Here is a 21,147-nt window from a genome sequence, read left to right on the forward strand (position 1 = left end):
GCGCTTGCGCAACGGCGCCCACGACACCAGCAGCAACACTGTTTCCGTATCAGCGCGCAGTGACGGACGGTCAAATGGTCGGATGGTTTGTTCTACGTTGAGCGAAGTTGGATGCTTGGAGGTGGAGACAGGAGCTCGTGACACATCCGATACTGCTCATTCGCCCAATGCGGTAATCGGTTGTTACGTGCTTGCATTTCTACAGGTTAGTGCTGATAGAACCCATTAGTAGCTCGCTGAAAAGTTAGCAATCAATTGCAGGAATTTAAAGGCTTAACGAAGTGCCGCGTTAAATCTAGCGACCGCACTCTTTAGCGGTTACGTTTCCTCTAGGTAGTACAAAAAAACTTGTCTGCTCAGCCAGCAGGTGAATCGGCGCTAAGAGGAAAAGAGAGTCTCAATGCTAGCTGCGGCTGCATTTACAAAAGATAGCTTTGTGTACTTTGATGTCGCTTGCCTTCTCTCATTCGGCAATATGGGAAGCTCGCTGGCTGTGCAGTGTGAAATTAAAAGTATTTCTCATATTAGTGCTTCTGTAAAATGGTAGAGCGTTCCTATAATACGTGTTTTGAAATTTGTTGGGTAGTGACGCGTGAGTTTCTGTAAAGCTAACATGCGACAAATAAAAACTTGTGCTTTTTCGTAGCGTGAACTCTCTTGTAATTCCGAGGCATGGCATCCGGCGAGGAGATCTGCGTAAGTTACCGATCTTCATTTATTACGTCTTTTGTCCATCGATGTAGCTGTAGGCGCTCAACAGTGCATGCAAAGGCGCCTAGCTGAGTCACGAAAGCGTCCTTAGTTGCGCAAGCGCGCCACGGCTGTGGCGTCTGGACTCGACGGCCTGTCCGCGAGCAGCTGATCGTCCAAAACAGAGTCGGTCTCTGGATTTCGCAGAAATCGTGGCGTTCGCGGGTTTTTTTTTTTTCTTGACGTCCGAGAACAGACTCCACAGCCGGGGCTTGCGCAGCGTCCATGTTTCGCCGTGTCATGTAAGGCAGGCAGAGCTGTGCATTTCCTTAAGGCAATGATAAGTGGAATGGTTGATTTGAAAAACTATTTTGTCGAGCGCACGGATGGAGAGCATTAAAGTTGCATGCACTTGTGTGATGGAGCGGCGCATACTGAAATGTGGTTCAAGTAGCTCGCCGTGTTGTTGCAGTGGCCTTTGTTCCCACCCTTGATTAATTTATTTTTGTTATTGCATCAGCTCGGAAAGGCAGTGCCATGCATGTGCCAGATTTCTGCAGTAGGCCGCGCCTGTACATACGTGCGTTAGTGTTCTGTGTAGCAGCTGTAGCCATTTCAGAGGCTCGGTGCGAATGAGCTGCTGCATAGAACAGGTTGAAATCGTTGTAATAATCAGTATGAATGAGACAGTTATTGCTTTTCTGCGTCAGTCGCTCGGGAATGGAAGCAAAATTTTCACTGCCACGCAAGCATTTCGCGAAAATTTGTCAGAACTAGAGCGCCGCTGCGTCTTGCTCTTTGCCAGTAGCATCTCGATGTGTATAAGGGAGGAGCAAGTTTGCTCACAAATTTTTGGGTTATTTCTCTATCTAAAGCTAAAAATTGCTTTCGGATATAACACGCTAAGAGGAAAACTAGTTAGAAATTTGGAGGAGAAATTTGGAGGACGTTTAAGCTTCGCCTTTAAAGTGACAGGGAGGAGGACTATCAAATTTTTTTTGTTAGGAAAATCTGATAGTTCGGCATTTCAGGGCTTTGTTTCCGCTTGTCCAGGAGCGAAAGATGCATTTATTTCAAATAATAATAATTGGTTCTGGGGGAAAGGAAATGGCGCAGTATCTGTCTCATATATCGTTGGACACCTGAACCGCGCCGTAAGGGAAGGGATAAAGGAGGGAGTGAAAGAAGAAAGGAAGAATAGGTGCCGTAGTGGAGGTCTCCGGAATAATTTGGACCACCTGGGGATCTTTAACGTTCACTGACATCGCACAGCACACGGGCGCCTTAGCGTTTTTCCTCCATAAAAACGCAGCCGCCGCGGTCGGGTTCGAACGCGGGAACTCCGGATCAGTAGTCGGGCGCCCTAACCACTGAGCCACCGCGGCGGGGAGCATTTATTTCAAAGAAATTTGGATTCGAAGTTGAAAAAGTTTTTCCCGCCGCTCCGATTCAAACTCCGGAAACTCTTATGACGTCATAGGACGGAGTGACGTGAACGTGACGTAACGCAGATTTCGTGATTTCTGGCCGCTAGCGGCGCGGTCTAGCAGCCGCCGAAATGAAAGCTACCGCCGCCGCACGTTGAAGGCATCTATCGGGGGTCGCTACCGTCGCATCGTTTACGTTTGCACCGGGGTCTTGCCAGCGTTACGATGGATCCCGAACCCGACGACGAAGTTCTCGCAAAAACTCCGGCCCACATTTCAGCGACCTCAGCCCCACAGAGCGTGCGATGCTTTTGAGGGAGCACGGTTAGGTTAGGCGCAGGTGGGTCGTTTCCCTCTTTCGCCGTGAGCAGCCGTTGCAAATTAAATATCATAACCCCAGCGCGGGGAGTCGCGAGGGGCCAGGACAAGGTCGGCGCGTCGCACCCATCGGGGGCTGGCCGGGGCTTTGGGGCCAACGGATTGTGATTCCTTGAACGGCGCGGTTGCACGGTGCAGCAGGCGGCGTCGATGTCTCCCACGGTTGCAAGGGCCAGGCTATTTATTTTTTTTTTCCACAAAAAACGGATGGGTGCTCAAGGGCGCTCGCGTTTAAAGTTGGCGGCTCGGAAGTAAAGCCGACGCACGACGCTTCAACGGGTTCCGCGCATTTCCGGAGGTACGGGGTCCACTGGATCGGGCTCTCTCGGCCACATGCATGTACCTTCAGATGTGTACAGTGAATGGATTAAATTAGCTGAGAGCTGGAAAAGAACAGCTCCGCCCAACTGCCGAAGCTATTGAATGACGTTACAACGCGCACCTCGCCGCGGAGCCGAACCGGTCTCCTTCAAAGGTTAGCTAGCACTTGAAGCGGCACTTGGAGTTCCTCTGTTGTTCGGCGCTTGTAAATCGAAGCGCGTCAAAAATCGAAGCGCCGTAACAAATCGAAACACTCCTGGCCGCCAAGCATCGCTTTTCTTTGCTTCCAACATTCAGGTTGTCTTTTGTCTGCCTTCCTTGTGTGATGAAAGTGAACTATCGGTTTCAAACAAAACTTCAATATTTAACCGCGCAACCTTCCTTTGTCAGCCTCAAGAGATTCGTGGCGTCCATGTAGGAAGGAAAATTCCTCCAAGGTGGCGTCTCTTGTGCTATGACGTCATCGCGCTTGTACTTGCGAGATTGGCCTGTGGCGGCGATACCTGTATTTTGGTTCTTGCTATTTTCTACCTTACAAGGGCTTTGTTTTCAGTAAGAGCGGCGTTTTTGTGATCAGGAGCTGGTATTCTATCGATACAAGCCAACTTCAGTTTCTCCTTAGTGTCCCTTTAACACCTGGACTCCATGTACGCGAAAACTCACGCGAACGCGACGGCGGCGGCGGCGGCTGGCGTTCGCTCCGTCGCTTGTGGGGAAGCTCCATGCAAGCGAAGGCGGCAGGCGACGCGAACCCGCGACGTGCGCAGCGGACTCCGTGCTTTCGCACTCAAGCTTAGAAACACGCCCGTAACCTGTTCTCTATCTTAAAATTTTGTGAGTGTGCCTCATAGTCAGGGCCAAAGGAATATTTCCTCTACGGTAGCGGTGTAGCGGCAATGGAGATAACCAACGGCGTGCTTGCGGAGACGAAGTCACATCACCTACTTCAACTCACCGCCGCTGTGCGACAACATGACTAACAGCCTTCACCCCCTCCTCCTCCCCCACGCCTTTCGCATCATAGCTGTCGTTCCTTTGACCCCCTCCTCCACGCCAGACGCTAGCTACTGCCCTCAGTCACCCCTGATGAAGGAGCCGAGTCGGCTTCGAAACGTTGGGTTAAAATTGAAATCTTTGGTTGGAGATGTGCAGTTTACTATAATTTACTGTTTCTGCTCGCAATAGAATATAAAATCACAGTATACGCAAACCGCATTTCAAGAAAGGAGTTCTCGGGTTCGAACCCGACCGCGGCGGCTGCTTTTTTATGGAGGAAAAACGCTAAGGCGCCCGTGTGTTGTGCGATGTCAGTGCACAATAAAGATCCCCAGGTGGTCGAAATTATTCCGGAGCCCTCCACTACGGCACCTATTTTTCCTTTCACTCCATCGCTTATCCCTTCCCTTACGGCGCGGTTCAGGTGTCCAACGATATATGAGACAGATACTGCGCCATTTCCTTTCCCCAAAAAACAATTATTATTATTATTATTAAAGGGTCGCCGTAGTAAAGCGCTCTTGATTAATGGGGAAATTGGATTTTGGGGAAAGGAAATGGCGCAGTATCTGTCTCGCACATCGGCGGACACCTGAACTATGCCTTAAGGGAAGGGATAAAGGAGGGCGTGAAAGAAGAAAGGAAGAACTAGGTGCCGTAGTGGAGGGCTCCGGAATGATTTCGACCACCTGGGGATCTTTAACGTGCACTCACAACGCACAGCACACGGGCGCCTTAGCGTTTCGCCCCTATCGAAACGCGGCCGCCGCGGTCGGGTTCGAACCCGGGTACTCCGGCTCAGTAGCCGAGCGCCCTAACCACTGATTCACCGCGGCGATTAATGGGCGAGGTGTGTTTCCGAAGTGAACGCAAAGAACCATGGGAAAATCGTCTGCCAGCTGCTTGCGGTTCCAATTTTCTCCCACACATCGCTTTTTGCATAGGAGTCGCCCAGCATGCGTGCATTGTTTATTCACTAATTTGTCTGTGCTGCGACGTCGCTCATTGTACACCGGCATCGTAAGATCAGCGCGTGCTGCGTAATAATAATAATAATTGGTTTTTGGGGAAAGGAAATGGCGCAGTATCTGTCTCATATATCGGCGGACACCTGAACCGCGCCGTAAGGGAAGGGATAAAGGAGGGAGTGGAAGAAGAAAGGAAGAGGTGCCGTAGTGGAGGGCTCCGGAATAATTTCGACCACCTGGGGATCTTTAACGTGCACTGACATCGCACAGCACACGGGCGCCTTAGCGTTTTTCCTCCATAAAAGCGCAGCCGCCGCGGTCGGGTTCGAACCCGGGATCTCCGGATCAGTAGTCGAGCGCCCTAACCACTGAGCCACCGCGGCGGGTAGCGTGCTGCGTCATATACGCGTGCTGCGTATATGAACGTGTCCTGAGCGCAGAAATTGACAATAACGAAAGGCAAGCGTGTTCTGTCGTGGTTATAATATGCCAGCGTAGGCTGGCTTGTTCTGCGTATGCACGGCAGTCGGTTTCACGTGCGTTTGAATCAGCTCAGCTCGTTGGTCATTATATGTTTGTTTGTTTTTTCGTCGCACTACGAAGGGCTGAAACGTGCACAGTTTAGCAGGTGAAGTGTTTTCCTCGCAGCATGTAAAGGCTGCCAGTGGTCTAGCAAACTATTTTCACATGCCACTGTGCGCACAGCGCGTCTCAACACATCGCACTGCATACGCATAAACGGTCTCCTACCATTTTTACGTTATTTTGGTTGCATTTCGTGCGAAAACAAACCATGAAGCATTGCAGAGTCGACGCCGCCTTGGTCTTGCGATGATGTAGTGCAAATAAATTAGTATAACGAGGGATAATAACACAGCGACTGCCACGAAGCAAGCGAGCCGGGGGAAAAAGTTTGAACCGGAAGTAGCGGTAGCAGACGACTTATCCATGATCCTCTGCGCGTACTCTGGAAGCGCACCTCACCCATTTCGACCAAGTGTGGCTCACTGGCAGCGGAGGCGAGATACCAAGAACGCCCGTGTGCCGCGCGATGTCAGCACACGTTCCCCCAACTTTCTCTTCCCCTGCATCCGTTTCCTTGTATATCACTGGCGCCGTAGCGTTGAAAGCCCCGTTCACCAGAAAATCCGGTGCCGGCGTTGTGAGCAAAAAGTCACGGGCACTGCTCTGGCAGGTTGTTCCCAGGGAGCAAACTAGCGGGCAGGTGGACAACCTAGGTCACGTGACCTTGCGGCGTCATCTCAACCTGCCCACCGGATTGTGAGCAAACTTCCCACCGGGGCAAGTGCCAGTTAAATTAATTATTGGTCGCTCGGGAAGAGCTACCTGGTCCGCACAAGACCAATCGCTGGGAGCACTCTCCATCGCAGGGCAGTGGCGAATCGGTCAACCGCTACATCACTGCGCCAGGAGTGGTATGTGAACTCCCAGGGATGTACGAATGTAAAGTGGAGAAGGACCGATTCCGCATATATGAGCATGAACCCAATAAGGCTGTCGCGTCATACCCTTCAGGCGGAGCTTAAATGCCCCCCCCCCCCCCCCCCCGCCAGTTTTTATTTCATATTTTCCAAAGCAGGTGCAGTCAGCTGCCTGGGATGCTGTAACATCACTTACTGCAAAATCTTGCCCTTTCTGCAGCCTAAATTTGCACGGGTGGGCTGCCTCATCAGCAGGCGTAGGGATGATATTTCAATCTCGCTACTTTCGCCTGCCTGTGTACGCACAGCCTTACCGTTCTCTACCGACTATCGGAAATTAGGCTGATTTGCTGATTTTCATTGCAGGGTCGTAATATTTCTCCAACTAAATCTACCAGTTTCGACATTTCTGCAGTGACAGAGTATGACAGTAGTTTGCAAGTTGAGAAGTTTTATTTATATTTATTTCCTGGGCAATACGGGGATAATCGTACAGGTTGCGGAGCTCCCAATGGGCTCGACGTTTGAATTACTAGCCTGCCGTTTGTCCCGAAATGAGGGCTCGTATTCTAACTTACGTCCCTTTCGGCGACACCTCACTGGCCGAAAGGGACGTTTCCGATATGGACGCAAGCTAGAATACGGGCCCAGGGGTTCTGTAGATAGTTATCGGGACTGCTGCAGCACCAGCCACCATGCTTGCCGCGGTGCTTGATCCCGGCACCGCATTACGACGCCCGCGCAAGAACCCCATGTGATTTGAAGCCTCCACTACCCCCCGGTGGAAGGCTTCAGATTGCTTTGACGTGTACTGACATTACACAGCACGGGCTGTCTTATATATATATATATATATATATATATATATATATATATATATATATATATATATATATATATATATATATATATATATATATATATATATATATATATATATATATATATATATATATATATATGTATATATATATATAAAGGAAGCCAACAGTCACCGAAACCAAGGTGCATAGGGGAAAGTTTTCTATTTTTTTAATTGCTAATGCCAATCAATTGTTTTTTTCAAGAAAATTACTTATAAACCAGCAGAAAAAACAACCATGCCGCCGGCGGGATCCGAACCCACGACCTCCGAATATCGCGTCCGGTGCTCTTACCAACTGAGCTACGGCGACGGCTGTCCAATCTGCTGCTTTCGTGGGTATTTATGTTGTGAGTGTAAGCAAACCTTGAGAATGTTCACCAGCGCCACCCTCGTCCATAGCGGGGGACGTAGCACGTCCTGTAATACCGCAAGTGTGACGTAGAACGTCTTCTAACGGCGAGGGCGGAAACTGTGCGAGAGCCCTCTTATGCTACCTATGGCATCAAGACTGCCAGAACCGACGCCCCCGTTAAGCTATTAGCAGACAAGGCAAATGAAATGAGGGGTATATATATATATATATATATATATATATATATATATATATATATATATATATATATATATATATATATATATATATATATATATATATATATATATATATATATAATCGCCTCCGTCAAAATGCGGCTCATCAGCGGCCCTGAGCCACGGCGGCGGGTGCCAGTTCAAACTGCTGGCTGCAGAATGGGACGGCACGAATATACTGCTACACTTCCCTCAGTTGCTTTTGTCCAGACACGGCATTGTGTTTGTGTCCCTGCCTAGGTTTGTTTTAGCATAGTCCTCACAAATAAGGAAGGGACAAGAATGAGTTTCCACATTATTTTGCTGCTGACAAAGGTCCAAGAAAGCGCTCGACGGCGGTCGACAGCTTCACCGCTTCAGTGGAAGATCGAATTTCGCTGGGCATTTAGATCGAGCTGCATTTCTCGCTCTCTAACTTTACGATTGATGAGCGGTGCAAGGGTCAAAAACTTCGGATCCCATTTGAGCGTTTTCAGCAGAGCATCAATGACAGCGTTTGCATCCGATTGCTGCTGTTGTTGTTTGCCTCACAAAATGGCACATACACACAACGGGGATTGGCCATAATCAGGCGGTGACTACTTGCATTGCAGATTGCATGTGGCAAGCATAGGATGACCTAAAAAATTGGGCAACTCAGTCTCCGTGACAGAGGTGGTGGGTTTCGATTGTACCTGGTGTCATTAAAGTCCTGGTCTGCGAGTGGTTATGCGTGTAATACAAGATGCCTCTCGCGTTATGTTCAGATATCAAGCCTGTGGTGAGCCGTTCAAGCGCAGCGCATTGCTGAGCTTTTTTTTCTTCCCCCTCGTATGTGCCAACAGGCGCGAAACTCCGCTTCGGTATTATTAACCCCGCCGCGGTGGCTCAGTTGTTAGGGTGCTCGACTAATAATAATAATTGTTTTTTGGGGGAAAGGAAATGGCGCAGTATCTGTCTCATATATCGTTGGACACCTGAACCGCGCCGTAAGGGAAGGGTAAAGGAGGGAGTGAAAGGAGACAGGAAGAGAGGCCGTAGTGGAGGGCTCCGGAATAATTTCGACCACCTGGGGATCTTTAACGTGCTGACGTCTCACAGCACACGGGCGCCTTAGCGTTTTTCCTCCATAAAAACGGAGCCGCCGCGGTCGGGTTCGAACCCGGGTGCTCGGCTACTGATCCGGAGTTCCCGGGTTCGAACCCGACCACGGCGGCTGCGCTTTTATGGAGGAAAAACGCTAAGGCGCCCGTGTGCTGTGCGATGTCAGTGCACGTTAAAGATCCCCAGGTGGTCGAAATTATTCCGGAGCCCTCCACTACGGCACCTCTTTCTTCCTTTCTTTCACTCCCTCCGTTATCCCTTCCCTTACGACGCGGTTCAGGCGTCCAAAGATATATGAGACAGATACTGCGCCGTTCCCTTTCCCCCCAAACCAATTATTATTATTATTAACTTCGGTATTCGGCGATTTCATTGTGACTGCGCCTGCGCACACGTATGAACAACAAAAGAGCCCATAGGTCGAGCAAAAACGCATACAGCTTCAAATTCTGGTCCAGCCAGGGCGCGGCTTCTTGAAACCAGAGGGTTCTGGCCTTTACACAGAAGCACGTGAATCTGGCGAAGGAACCGAAACATTTTTTTTTGTTCGATGCGAGGTTTATTCGTTCAATACTCGTTCAAAAACCGTTATGGACCTAGAACTTTACCTCTCCGAGCTAAGCCGCCCCGAGTAAAAACGTTCGGACCGCAACACGTGGCCACGCGTTGAGTAAATCAGCAAACCATATTTCTCAGTTAATAAGCCTCCTTCCTTGTGGTCAAAGAGTTCGCCCCTTTTCACCGCATTATGGCGAATATCTGACGTCGTTGAACGCGTCATCATGAGCAGAGGGAATACAGCAAGCGGAAGGAAGGCGTGTGGGAAAAGAACAAAAAAACAAGCTGTGTATTTCAATTCACCCATATCTTTGCGGTGGGAAATTCTTGCAGCGCAGTGGACGGTGAAAACGGCTAATTTAATGACTAAGTTAGGCAAAATAAACCTAAGCCAACCTGCATCGGGGCTAATTTCGCGCTTATATGCGTGCGACATCGCTCATAGCTCATGGATGTGTCGCTTGGGTCTGTTAAACCGCCCGGTCTACAAGTCAATTTTTTTTTTGCTTATACGCGTGTCGTGCTCACGATATGAAGCCGTGATTAGAGCATACCCTTTCTGCATTTTGTTTCTTTCTAGGCTCGTTGGGGGTGGTGGTGTAAATATACAGGCGGGATAAGCCTTACAGTGGCCTGTCGGCAATTGCTCCGCCTGAGTGACTGATTTAAGTGATTGCGTTTCTAGTAATGTCCCCTAAGGCCAGTCTCTTCTCAAAATGTCAATAGTGGTCGTGACGCTATAATCGCCGCTCAGTTCGGGAGCCCTCGGGGTGCACGATGCGTGAGACCTCGCCCATGGGAACGTTCATTCTTGGGTTTTCCAGGAGTGTCTTACGCGCGGCACAAAAACGCGGGCACTCTGAAACGAAATGGTTCACATCACCCACAACATCATAGTGTACACACATTATTGGCGCGCTGAATCTTGTACAACCATACCGGCGTACAGTCAGAGTACGCGTGCGCAGTCGATTTGAGAGAGTAGCCGTGTCGCGCGATAAGCCGTGCGTAAAGCGAGGGAGGTGCAACAATGGACGAAGTGCAGAAAAGTGTTGCACGACTAGCTGCCTATCGAAGTTCTCTCTCGTCCTTTGGGACAGCCACAGGAGATAGTCAAGACCAGGCTTCTTGAGCAAGATGGTCTGCCGCCGTGTTACCAGCGGCTCCAACTTGAGAGGGTGGCCACTGGGAGCAAACTGTAAATCCTTTCAACTGTAGCTCCCTCAGCCAGGTGAGAGCACAGAGCATAAATTTATTATCGGGAGTCCCTCGTTGCAGGCGCTTTAGTGCAGACTTGTAGTTAGACAGAATGATGACTCTTTGTGGTCCGAAGAAAGACGTCTAAGCGACCTTGCAATGGCCAATGATTCAGCCGAAGTGGACGACAGTACTCTTTGCAGCTGTCCAGCCAAAGATATTTCAAGGTCAGGCACTACAAATGCGGCTGAGCAGGGCTGTTGATGCCTGCTCACAGAGCCATGAGTGCAAAATTGTAGGTGGCCATTGCAGACGCTGTTAAGATGTTCAAGAACAAAGGATCTTGCTTCCGCCAGAGGTATCGATCGTTCTGTGCGTAAGCCTGGGATGTCGAGGCGGCAGTGAATGTCATCATGAAACCACGGCGGGTTCTCTGACACCTGCGTTCCGTGTGTGACTAACCCGCTGTGCTTAGGGTGTGGAGGGCTGCAGAGACGTGAGTTTGGGTCCTGGCTCGTAGCCGACGAAGCAGCACCTGGCCTGTTCGGGTCTCTCCGAGGCGAACTAATTGTAGAAGCAGTTTTTTGGAGACCTGCAGACATAACGAAAGGCGACAGGCTTCTTCTAAGACCTTGCTAGAAGCCTGGCGTCTTCAGCGCAGTCTTCAGGCCTTTCCTGTCTGTGCTTTCTAGGCTCGAGATTTGGTGACAGCGTTGTTGTTCACAGGTGCTGGTGAACTCGTTGGATGTTGGAATCGAATTGAAATATGCGGGTATGATAATTCCGACGAGAACCTAATTAGATCCGGCTGAAGCGCAGATAATTTCCTTGTGAGGTGAAAAAAGAAGACGGAAGCTGATTAGTAAGCTTTCCAAACAGGCGTTTGTGTGTGTGTGTGCCCGCGCGTATTGCTCATGCACGATGTCTGTTTGAACGGAGAGAGCTAGGGAGACATATAAGAGAGTGATAGCATGGCGCGATCAGCCACCGTGATCCGCTTCCGCGAGGCACCATTATATACGCGCTGATCGGTCCCAACACGGCAGGCGCGCACACAGCTGACAGGAACGTGGCGCCCCGCGGAAGCGGATCACGGTGGCTGATCGCGCCAGGCTATAAGTATATATCACCTCGGGAATGTTGAAAGCGAATCACAGTAGCTGACCGCGGATCGCGCCATGCTATAAATCTCTATCAACTCGGGAAGGTTGGAAGCGGATCACGGTAGTGGATCGTGGATCGCGCTAAGCTTTAAGTCTGTCAACTCGGGAAGGTTGGAAGCGGATCACGGTAGCGGATCGTGGATCGCGCTATGCTATAAGTCTGTCAACTCGGGAAGGTTGGAAGCGGATCACTGTAGTGGATCGCGGATCGCGCTATGCTATAAATCTGTCAACTCGGGAATGTTGGAAGCGGATCACGGTAGCGGATCGTGGATCGCGCTATGCTATGTCTGTGAACTCGGGAAGGTTGGAAGCGGATAACGGTAGTGGATCGTGCATCGCGCTATGCTATGAGTCTCAACTCGGGAAGGTTGGAAGCGGATCACGGTAGCGGATCGTGGATCGCGCTATGCTATAAGTCTCTGTCAACTCGGGAAGGTTGGAACTGGATCGTGGATCGCGCTATGCTATAAGTCTCTGTCAACTCGGGAAGGTTGGAAGCGGATCGTGGATCGCGCTATGCTATAAGTCTCTGTCAACTCGGGAAGGTTGAATGCGGATCACGGTAGTGGATCCTGGATCGCGCTATGCTATAAGTCTCGGTCAACTCGTGAAGGTTGGAAGCGGATCACGGTAGTGGATCGTGGATCGCGCTAAGCTTTAAGTCTGTCAACTCGGGAAGGTTGGAAGCGGATCGTGGATCGCGCTATGCTATAAGTCTCTGTCAACTCGGGAAGGTTGGAAGCGGATCATGGTAGTGGATCGTGGATCGCGCTATGCTATAAGTCTCGTCTCTGTCAACTCGGGAAGGTTGGAAGCGGATCACGATAGCGGATCGTGGATCGCGCTATGCTATAAGTCTCTGTCAGCTCGGGAAGGTTGGAAGCGGATCACGGTAGTGGATCGTGGATCACGCTATGCTATAAGTCTCTGTCAACTCGGGAAGGTTGGAAGTGGATCACCGTAGCAGATCGTGGATTGCGCTATGCTATAAGTCTGTCAACTCGGGAAGGTTGGAAGCGGATCACGGTAGCGGATCGTGGATCGCGCTATGCTATAAGTCTCTGTCAACTCGGGAAGGTTGGAAGCGGATCACGGTAGTGGGTCGTTGATCGCGCTATGCTATAAGTCCCAACTCGGGAAGGTTGGAAGCGGATCACGGTAGCGGATCGTGGATCGCGCTATGCTATAAGTCTCTGTCAACTCGGGAAGGGTGAAAGCGGATCACGGTAGTGGATCGTGGATCGCGCTATTCTATAAGTCTCAACTCGGGAAGGTTTGAAGCGGATCACGGTAGCGGATCGTGGATCGCGCTATGCTATAAGTCTCTGTCAACTCGCGAAGGTTGGAAACGGATCACGGTAGTGGATCGTGGATCGCGCTATGCTTTAAGTCTGTCAACTCGGGAAGGTTGGAAGCGGATCACGGTAGCGGATCGTGGATCGCGCTATGCTATAAGTCTCTGTCAACTCGGGAAGGTTGGAAGCGGATCATGGTAGTGGATCGTGGATCGCGCTATGCTATAAGTCTCGTCTCTGTCAACTCGGGAAGGTTGGAAGCGGATCACGATAGCGGATCGTGGATCGCGCTATGCTATAAGTCTCTGTCAACTCGGGAAGGTTGGAAGCGGATCACGGTAGTGGATCGTGGATCACGCTATGCTATAAGTCTCTGTCAACTCGGGAAGGTTGGAAGTGGATCACGGTAGCAGATCGTGAATTGCGCTATGCTATAAGTCTCTGTCAACTCGGGAAGGTTGGAAGCGGATCACGGTAGCGGATCGTGGATCGCGCTATGCTATAAGTCTGTCAATTCGGGTAGGTTGGAAGCGGATCAAGGTAATGGATCGTTCATCGCGCTATGCTATAAGTCTCAACTCGGGAAGGTTGGAAGCGGATCACGGTAGTGGATCGTGGATCGCGCTATGCTATGTCTGTCAACTCGGGAAGGTTTTAAGCGGATCGTGCCATGCGATAAGCCTATCAACTCGCGAAGGTTACAAGCGAATCACGGTAGCGGATCGCGTATCGCGCTTTGTATAAGTCTCAACTCGGGAAGGTTGTAAGCCAATCACGGTAGCGGATCGCGCTATGCTATAAGTCTCTATCCACTCGGGAAGGTTGCAAGCGAATCACGGTAGCTGATCGCGTATCGCGCTATGTTATGTCTATCAACTCTTGAAGGTTGGAAGCGAATCATGGTAGCTGAATTCGGATCGCGCTATGCTATGTCTTTATCAACTCTTGAAGGTTGGAAGCGAGTCACGGTAGCTGATTGCCTATCGCGCCATGCTATAAGTCTCAACTCGGGAAGGTTGGAAGCGAATCATAGTAGCTGATCTCGGATCGCGCTATGCTATAAGTCTCTATCAACTCTTGAAGGTTGGAAGCGAATCACGGCAGCTGATCGCCTATCGCGCCATGCTATAAGTCTATCAACTCGGGAAGGTTGAAAGCAAATCTTATTAGCGAATCGCGCTATGCTATAAGGTCTCTATCAACTCTTGAAAGTTGGAAGCGAATCACGGTAGCTGATCGCCTATCGCGCCATGCTATAAGTCTCAACTCGGGAAGGTTGGAAGCGAATCACGGTAGCGAATCGCGCTATGCTATAAGTCTCTATCAACTCGGGAAGGCTGGAAGCGAATCATGGTAGCTGATCGCGGATCGCGCTATGCTATAATTCTCTATCCACTCGGGAAGCATGGAAGCTAATCACGGTAGCGGATCGCGCTGTGCTATAAGTCTATCAACTCGGGAATGTTGGAAGCGAATCACGGTAGCGGATCGCGCTATGCTATAAGGCTCTGTCAACTCGGGATGGTTGGAAGCGAATCACGGTAGCTGATCGCGGATCGCGCTAGGCTATAAGTCTCTATCAACTCGGGAAGCTTGGAAGCGAATCACGGTAGCGGATCGCACTGTGCTATAAGTCTATCAACTCGGGAATGTTGGAAGTGAATCACGGTAGCGGATCGCGTATCGCGCTGTGCTATAAGTCTCTATCAACTCTTGAAGGTTGGAAGCGAATCACGGTAGCTGATCGCCTATCGCGCCATGCTATAAGTATCAACTCGGGAAGGTTGGAAGCGAATCATGGTAGCTGATCTCGGATCGCGCTATGCTGTATCTATCAACTCTTGAAGGTTTGAAGCGAATCACGGTAGCTGATCGCCTTTCGCGCTATGCTATAAGTCTCTATCAACCCGTGAAGGTTGAAAGCGAATCCTGGTAGCGAATCGCGCTATGCTATAAGGTCTCTATCAACTCATATGATGCTTGAAAGCGAATCATGGTAGCGAATCTCGCTATGCTATAAGTCTATCAACTCGGGAAGGCTGGAAGCGAATCATGGTAGCTGATCGCGGATCGCGCTATGCTATAATTCTCTATCAAGTCGGGAAGGTTGGAAGCGAATCACGGTAGCGGAGCGCGTATCGCGCTATGCTATAAGTCTCTATCAACCCGTGAAGGTTGAAAGCGAATCCTGGTAGCGAATCGCGCTATGCTATAAGGTCTCTATCAACTCGGGAAGGCTGGAAGCGAATCATGGTAGCTGATCGCGGATCGCGCTATGCTATAATTCTCTATCAAGTCGGGAAGGTTGAAAGTGAATCCCGGTAGCGAATCGCGCTATGCTATGTCTATCAACTCGGGAAGGCTGGAAGCGAAAAAGGTAGCTGATCGCGGATCGCGCTATGCTATAAGTCTCTATCAACTCTTGAAAGTTGGAAGCGAATCACGGTAGCTGATCGCCTATCGCGCCATGCTATAAGTCTCAACTCGGGAAGGTTGGAAGCGAATCACGGTAGCGAATCGCGCTATGCTATAAGTCTCTATCAACTCGGGAAGGCTGGAAGCGAATCATGGTAGCTGATCGCGGATCGCGCTATGCTATAAGTCTCTATCCACTCGGGAAGCATGGAAGCTAATCACGGTAGCGGATCGCGCTGTGCTATAAGTCTATCAACTCGGGAATGTTGGAAGCGAATCACGGTAGCGGATCGCGCTATGCTATAAGGCTCTGTCAACTCGGGATGGTTCGAAGCGAATCACGGTAGCTGATCGCGGATCGCGCTAGGCTATAAGTCTCTATCAACTCGGGAAGGTTGGAAGCGAATCGCGCTATGCTATAAGTCTCTATCAACTCGGGAAGGTTGGAAGCGAATCGCGCTATGCTATATGTCTCTAGCAACTCGGGAAGGTTGGAAGCGAATCACGGTAGCGGATCGCCTATCACGCCATGCTGAGTCTCAACTCGGGAAGGTTGGAAGCGAATCACGGCAGCGGATCGCGCTATGCTATAAGTTTCTGTCAACTCGCGATGGTTGGAAGCGGATCACGGTAGCTGATCGCGGATCGCGGTATGCTATAAGTCTGTCAACTCGGGATGGTTGGAAGCGAATCACGGTAGCCGATCGTGTATCGCGCTATGCTATAAGTCTCTATCAACTCGGGAAGGTTTGAAGCGAATCGCGCTATGCTATATATGCTATAAGGCTCTGTCAGCTCGGGATGGTTGGAAGGGAATCACGGTAGCTGATCGGGGATCGCTGTTTGCTATAAGTCTGTCAACTCGGGATGGTTGGAAGCGAATCATGGTAGCGGATAGCGCTATGCTATAAGTCTGTATCAACTCGGGAAGGTTGTATGCGAATCATGGTAGCGGATCGCGTTATGCTATAATTTCCTATCGACTCGGGATGGTTGGAAGCGAATCACGGCAGCGGATCGGGCTATGCTATAAGTCTCTGTCAACTCGTGATGATTGGAAGCGGATCACGGTAGCTGATCGCGGATCGCGGTATGCTATAAGTCTGTCAACTCGGGATGGTTGGAAGCGAATTACGGTAGCGGATCGCGCTATGCTATAAGTCTCTATCAACTCGGGAAGGCTGGAAGCGAATCATGGTAGCTGTTTGCGGATCGCGCTTTGCTATAAGTCTTTATCCACTCGGGAAGCTTGGAAGCGAATCACGGTAGCGGATCGCGCTGTACTATAAGTCTATCAACTCGGGAATGTTGGATGCGAATCACGGTAGCGGATCGCGCTATGCTATAAGGCTCTGTCAACTCGGGATGGTTGGAAGCGAATCACGGTAGCTGATCGCGGATCGCGCTATGCTATAAGTCTCTATCAACTCGGGAAGGTTGGAAGCGAATCGCGCTATGCTTAAGTCTCTATCAACTCGGGAAGGTTGGAAGCGAATCGCGCTATGCTATATGTCTCTAGCAACTCGGGAAGGTTGGAAGCGAATCACGGTAGCGGATCGCCTATCACGCCATGCCATGAGTCTCAACTCGGGAAGGTTGGAAGCGAATCACGGCAGCGGATCGCGCTATGCTATAAGTCTCTGTCAACTCGCGATGGTTGGAAGCGGATCACGGTAGCTGATCGCGGATCGCGGTACGCTATAAGTCTGTCAACTCGGGATGGTTGAAAGCGAATCACGGTAACGGATCGCGTATCGCGCTATGCTGTAAGTCTCTATCAACTCGGAAAGTTGGAAGGGAATCGCCCTATGCTATAATGCTCTGTCAACTCGGGATGGTTGGAAGCGAATCGCGGTAGCTGATCGGGGATCGCGCTATGCTATAAGTCTCTATCAACTCGGGAAGGTTGGAAGCGAATCGCGGTATGCTATGTCTGTCAACTCGGGATGGTTGGAAGCGAATCACAGTAGCGGATCGCGCTGGGCTATTAGTCTCTGTCAACTCGGGATGTTTAGAAGCGAATCACGGTAGCTGATCGCGGTTTGCTATAAGTCTCTATCCACTCGGGAATCTTGGAAGCGAATCACAGTAGCGGATCGCGTATTGCGCTGTGCTATAAGTCTCTATCAACTCGGGAATGTTGGAAGCGAATCACGACATCGGATCGCGCTATGCTATAAGGCTGTGTCAACTCCGGATGGTTGGAAGCGAATCACGGTAGCTGATCGCGGATCGCGCTATGCTATAAGTCTCTATCAACTCGGGAAGGTTGGAAGCGAATCGCGCTATGCTTAAGTCTCTATCAACTCGGGAAGATTGGAAGCGAATCGCGCTATGCTATATGTCTCTAGCAACTCGGGAAGGTTGGAAGCGAATCACGGTAGCGGATCGCTTATCACGCCATGCTATGAGTCTCAACTCGGGATAGTTGGAAATGAATCACGGCAGCGGATCGGGCTATGCTATAAGTCTCTGTCAACTCGCGATGATTGGAAGCGGATCACGGTAGCTGATCGCGGATCGCGGTATGCTATAAGTCTGTCAACTCGGGATGAGTGGAAGCGGATTACGGTAGCGGATCGCGCTATGCTGTAAGTCTCTATCAACTCGGGAAGGTTGGAAGCGAATCGCGCTATGCTATAATGCTCTGTCAACTCGGGATGGTTGGAAGCGAATCGCGGTAGCTGATCGGGGATCGCGCTATGCTATATGTCTCTATCAACTCGGGAAGGTTGGAAGCGAATCGCGGTATGCTATGTCTGTCAACTCTGGATGGTTGGAAGCGAATCACAGTAGCGGATCGCGCTGGGCTATTAGTCTCTGTCAACTCGGGATGTTTAGAAGCGAATCACGGTAGCTGATCGCGGTTTGCTATAAGTCTCTATCCACTCGGGAAGCTTGGAAGCGAATCACAGTAGCGGATCGCGTATCGCGCTGTGCTATAAGTCTCTATCAACTCGGGAATGTTGGAAGCGAATCACGGCATCGGATCGCGCCATGCTATATGTCTCTTTCAACTCGCGATGGTTGGAAGCGGGTCACGGTAGCTGATCGCGGATCGCGCTATGCTATAATTTCCTATCAACTCGGGATGGTTGGAAGCGAATCACGGCAGCGGATCGGGCTATGCTATAAGTCTCTGTCAACTCGCGATGGTTTTAAGCGGATCACGGTAGGTGATCGCGGATCGCGGTATGCTATAAGTCTGTCAACTCGGGATGGTTGGAAGCGAATCACGGTAGCGGATCACGCTATGCTATAAGTCTCTATCAACTCGGGAAGGTTGGAAGCGAATCGCGCTATGCTATAATGCTCTGTCAACTCGAGATGGTTGGAAGCGAATCGCGGTAGCTGATCGGGGATCGCGCTATGCTATAAGTCTATCAACTCGGGAAGGTTGAAAGCAAATCCTATTAGCGAATCGCGCTATGCTATTAGTCTCTATCAACTCGGGAATCTTGAAAGCGAATCATGGTAGCGAATTGCGCAATGCTATAAGTCTCTATCAACTCGTGAAGGCTGGAAGCGAATCATGGTAGCTGATCGCGGATCGCGCCATGCTATAAGTCTCTATCCACTCGGGAAAGTTGGAAGTGAATCACGGTAGCGGATCGCGTATCGCGCTGTGCTATGTCTCTATCAACTCGGAAGGTTGGAAGCGAATCGCGCTATGCTATATATGCTATAAGGCTCTGTCAACTCGGGATGGTTGGAAGCGAATCACGGTAGCTGATCGGGGATCGCGCTGTGCTATAAGTTTTATCAACTCGGGAAGCTTGGAAGCGAATCACGGTAGCTGATCGCGGATCGCTGTTTGCTATAAGTTCCTATGAACTCGGGATGGTTGGAAGCGAATCACGGCAGCTAATCGCAGATCGCGCTATGCTATAATTCTCTGTCAACTCGGGATGGTTGGAAGCGGATCACGGTAGCTGATCGCCGATCGCGCTATGCTATAATTTCCTATCAACTCGGGATGGTTGGAAGCGAATCACGGCAGCGGATCGGGCTATGCTATAAGTCTCTGTCAACTCGCGATGGTTGGAAGCGGATCACGGTAGCGGATCGCGGTATGCTATAAGTTTCTATCAACTCGGGAAGGTTGAAAGCGAATCATGGTAGCGAATCGCGCTATGCTATAAGTCTCTATCAACTCGGGAAGGTTGGAAGCGAATCGCGCTATGCTATAATGCTCTGTCAACTCGGGATGGTTGGAAGCGAATTACGATAGCGGATCGCGCTATGCTATAAGTCTCTATCAACTCGGGAAGGTTTGAAGCGAATCGCGCTATGCTGTAATGCTCTGTCAACTCGGGATGGTTGGAAGCGAATCGCGGTAGCTGATCGGGGATCGCGCTATGCTGTCTCTTTCAACTCGGGAAGGTTGGAAGCGAATCGCGGTATGCTATGTCTGTCAACTCGGGATGGTTGGAAGCGAATCACAGTAGCGGATCGCGCTGGGCTATTAGTCTCTGTCAACTCGGGATGTTTACAAGCGAATCACGGTAGCTGATCGCGGATCGCGCTATGCTATAAGTCTATCAACTCGGGAAGGTTGAAAGCAAATCCTATTAGCGAATCGCGCTATGCTATAAGTCTCTATCAACTCGGGAATCTTGAAAGCGAATCATGGTAGCGAATTGCACAATGCTATAAGTCTCTATCCACTCGTGAAGGCTGGAAGCGAATCATGGTAGCTGATCGCGGATCGCGCCATGCTATAAGTCTCTATCCACTCGGGAAGGTCGGAAGTGAATCACGGTAGCGGATCGCGTATCGCGCTGTGCTATAAGTCTCTATCAACTCTTGAAGGTTGGAAGCGAATCAGGAAAGCTGATCGCCTATCGCGCCATGCTATAAGTATCAAATCGGGAAGGTTGGAAGCGAATCATGGTAGCTGATACCGGATCGCGCTATGCTGTATCAACTCTTGAAGGTTTGAAGCTAATCACGGTAGCTGATCGCCTATCGCGCTATGCTATAAGTCTCAACTCGGGAAGATTTGAAGCGAATCAGTGTAGCGGATCGCGTATCGCGCTATGCTATAAGTCGCTATCAACCCGGGAAGTATGAAAGCGAATCCAGGTAGCGAATCGCGCTGTGCTATAACTCTCTATCAACTCATGATGCTTGAAAGCGAATCATGGTACCGAATCTCGCTATGCTATAAGTCTATCAACTCTGGAAGGCTGGAAGCGAATCACGGTAGCTGATCGGGGATCGCTGTTTGCTATGAGTCTCTGTCAACTCGGGATGGTTGGAAGCGAATCATGGTAGCGGATTGCGCTATGCTATAAGTCTGTATCAACTCGGGAAGGTTGTAAGCGAATCATGGTAGCGGATCGCGTTATGCTATAAGTTCCTATGAACTCGGGATGGTTGGAAGCGAATCACGGCAGCTAATCGCAGATCGCGCTATGCTATAATTCTCTGTCAACTCGGGATGGTTAGAAGCGGATCACGGTAGCTGATCGCGGATCGCGCTATGCTATAATTTCCTATCAACTCGGGATGGTTGGAAGCGAATCACGGCAGCTGATCGGGCTATGCTATAAGTCTCTGTCAACTCGCGATGGTTGGAAGCGGATCACGGTAGCGGATCGCGGTTTGCTATAAGTCTCTATCCACTCGGTGAAGCTTGGAAGCGAATCACGGTAGCGGATCGCGTATCGCGCTGTGCTATACGTCTCTATCAACTCGGGAATGTTAGAAGCGAGTCACGGCATCGGATCGCGCTAAGCTGTAAGTCTCTTTC

General features: G+C 50.2%; 1 protein-coding gene across 2 annotated transcripts in view; it reads left to right on the plus strand.

Annotated features, from left to right (window-relative positions):
- Window positions 1-13: 13 nt before the first annotated feature.
- The window catches only part of Nt5b (5' nucleotidase B), a 217,694-nt gene continuing 196,560 nt past the window's right edge, over window positions 14-21,147 (plus strand). Inside the window, exons 1-2 of one of the 2 annotated variants that reach the window (XM_077644863.1) lie at window positions 14-205; window positions 647-696. In XM_077644863.1, the coding sequence (XP_077500989.1) occupies window positions 673-696 (24 nt within the window). In that variant the 5' untranslated portion in view covers window positions 14-205; window positions 647-672. The remainder of the gene's footprint in view (window positions 206-646; window positions 697-21,147) is intronic. The other variant, XM_077644861.1, reaches the window with a different exon arrangement.

Source organism: Amblyomma americanum, chromosome 1 (assembly GCF_052857255.1).
Source record: "Amblyomma americanum isolate KBUSLIRL-KWMA chromosome 1, ASM5285725v1, whole genome shotgun sequence".
Taxonomy (NCBI): Eukaryota; Metazoa; Arthropoda; class Arachnida; order Ixodida; family Ixodidae; genus Amblyomma; species Amblyomma americanum.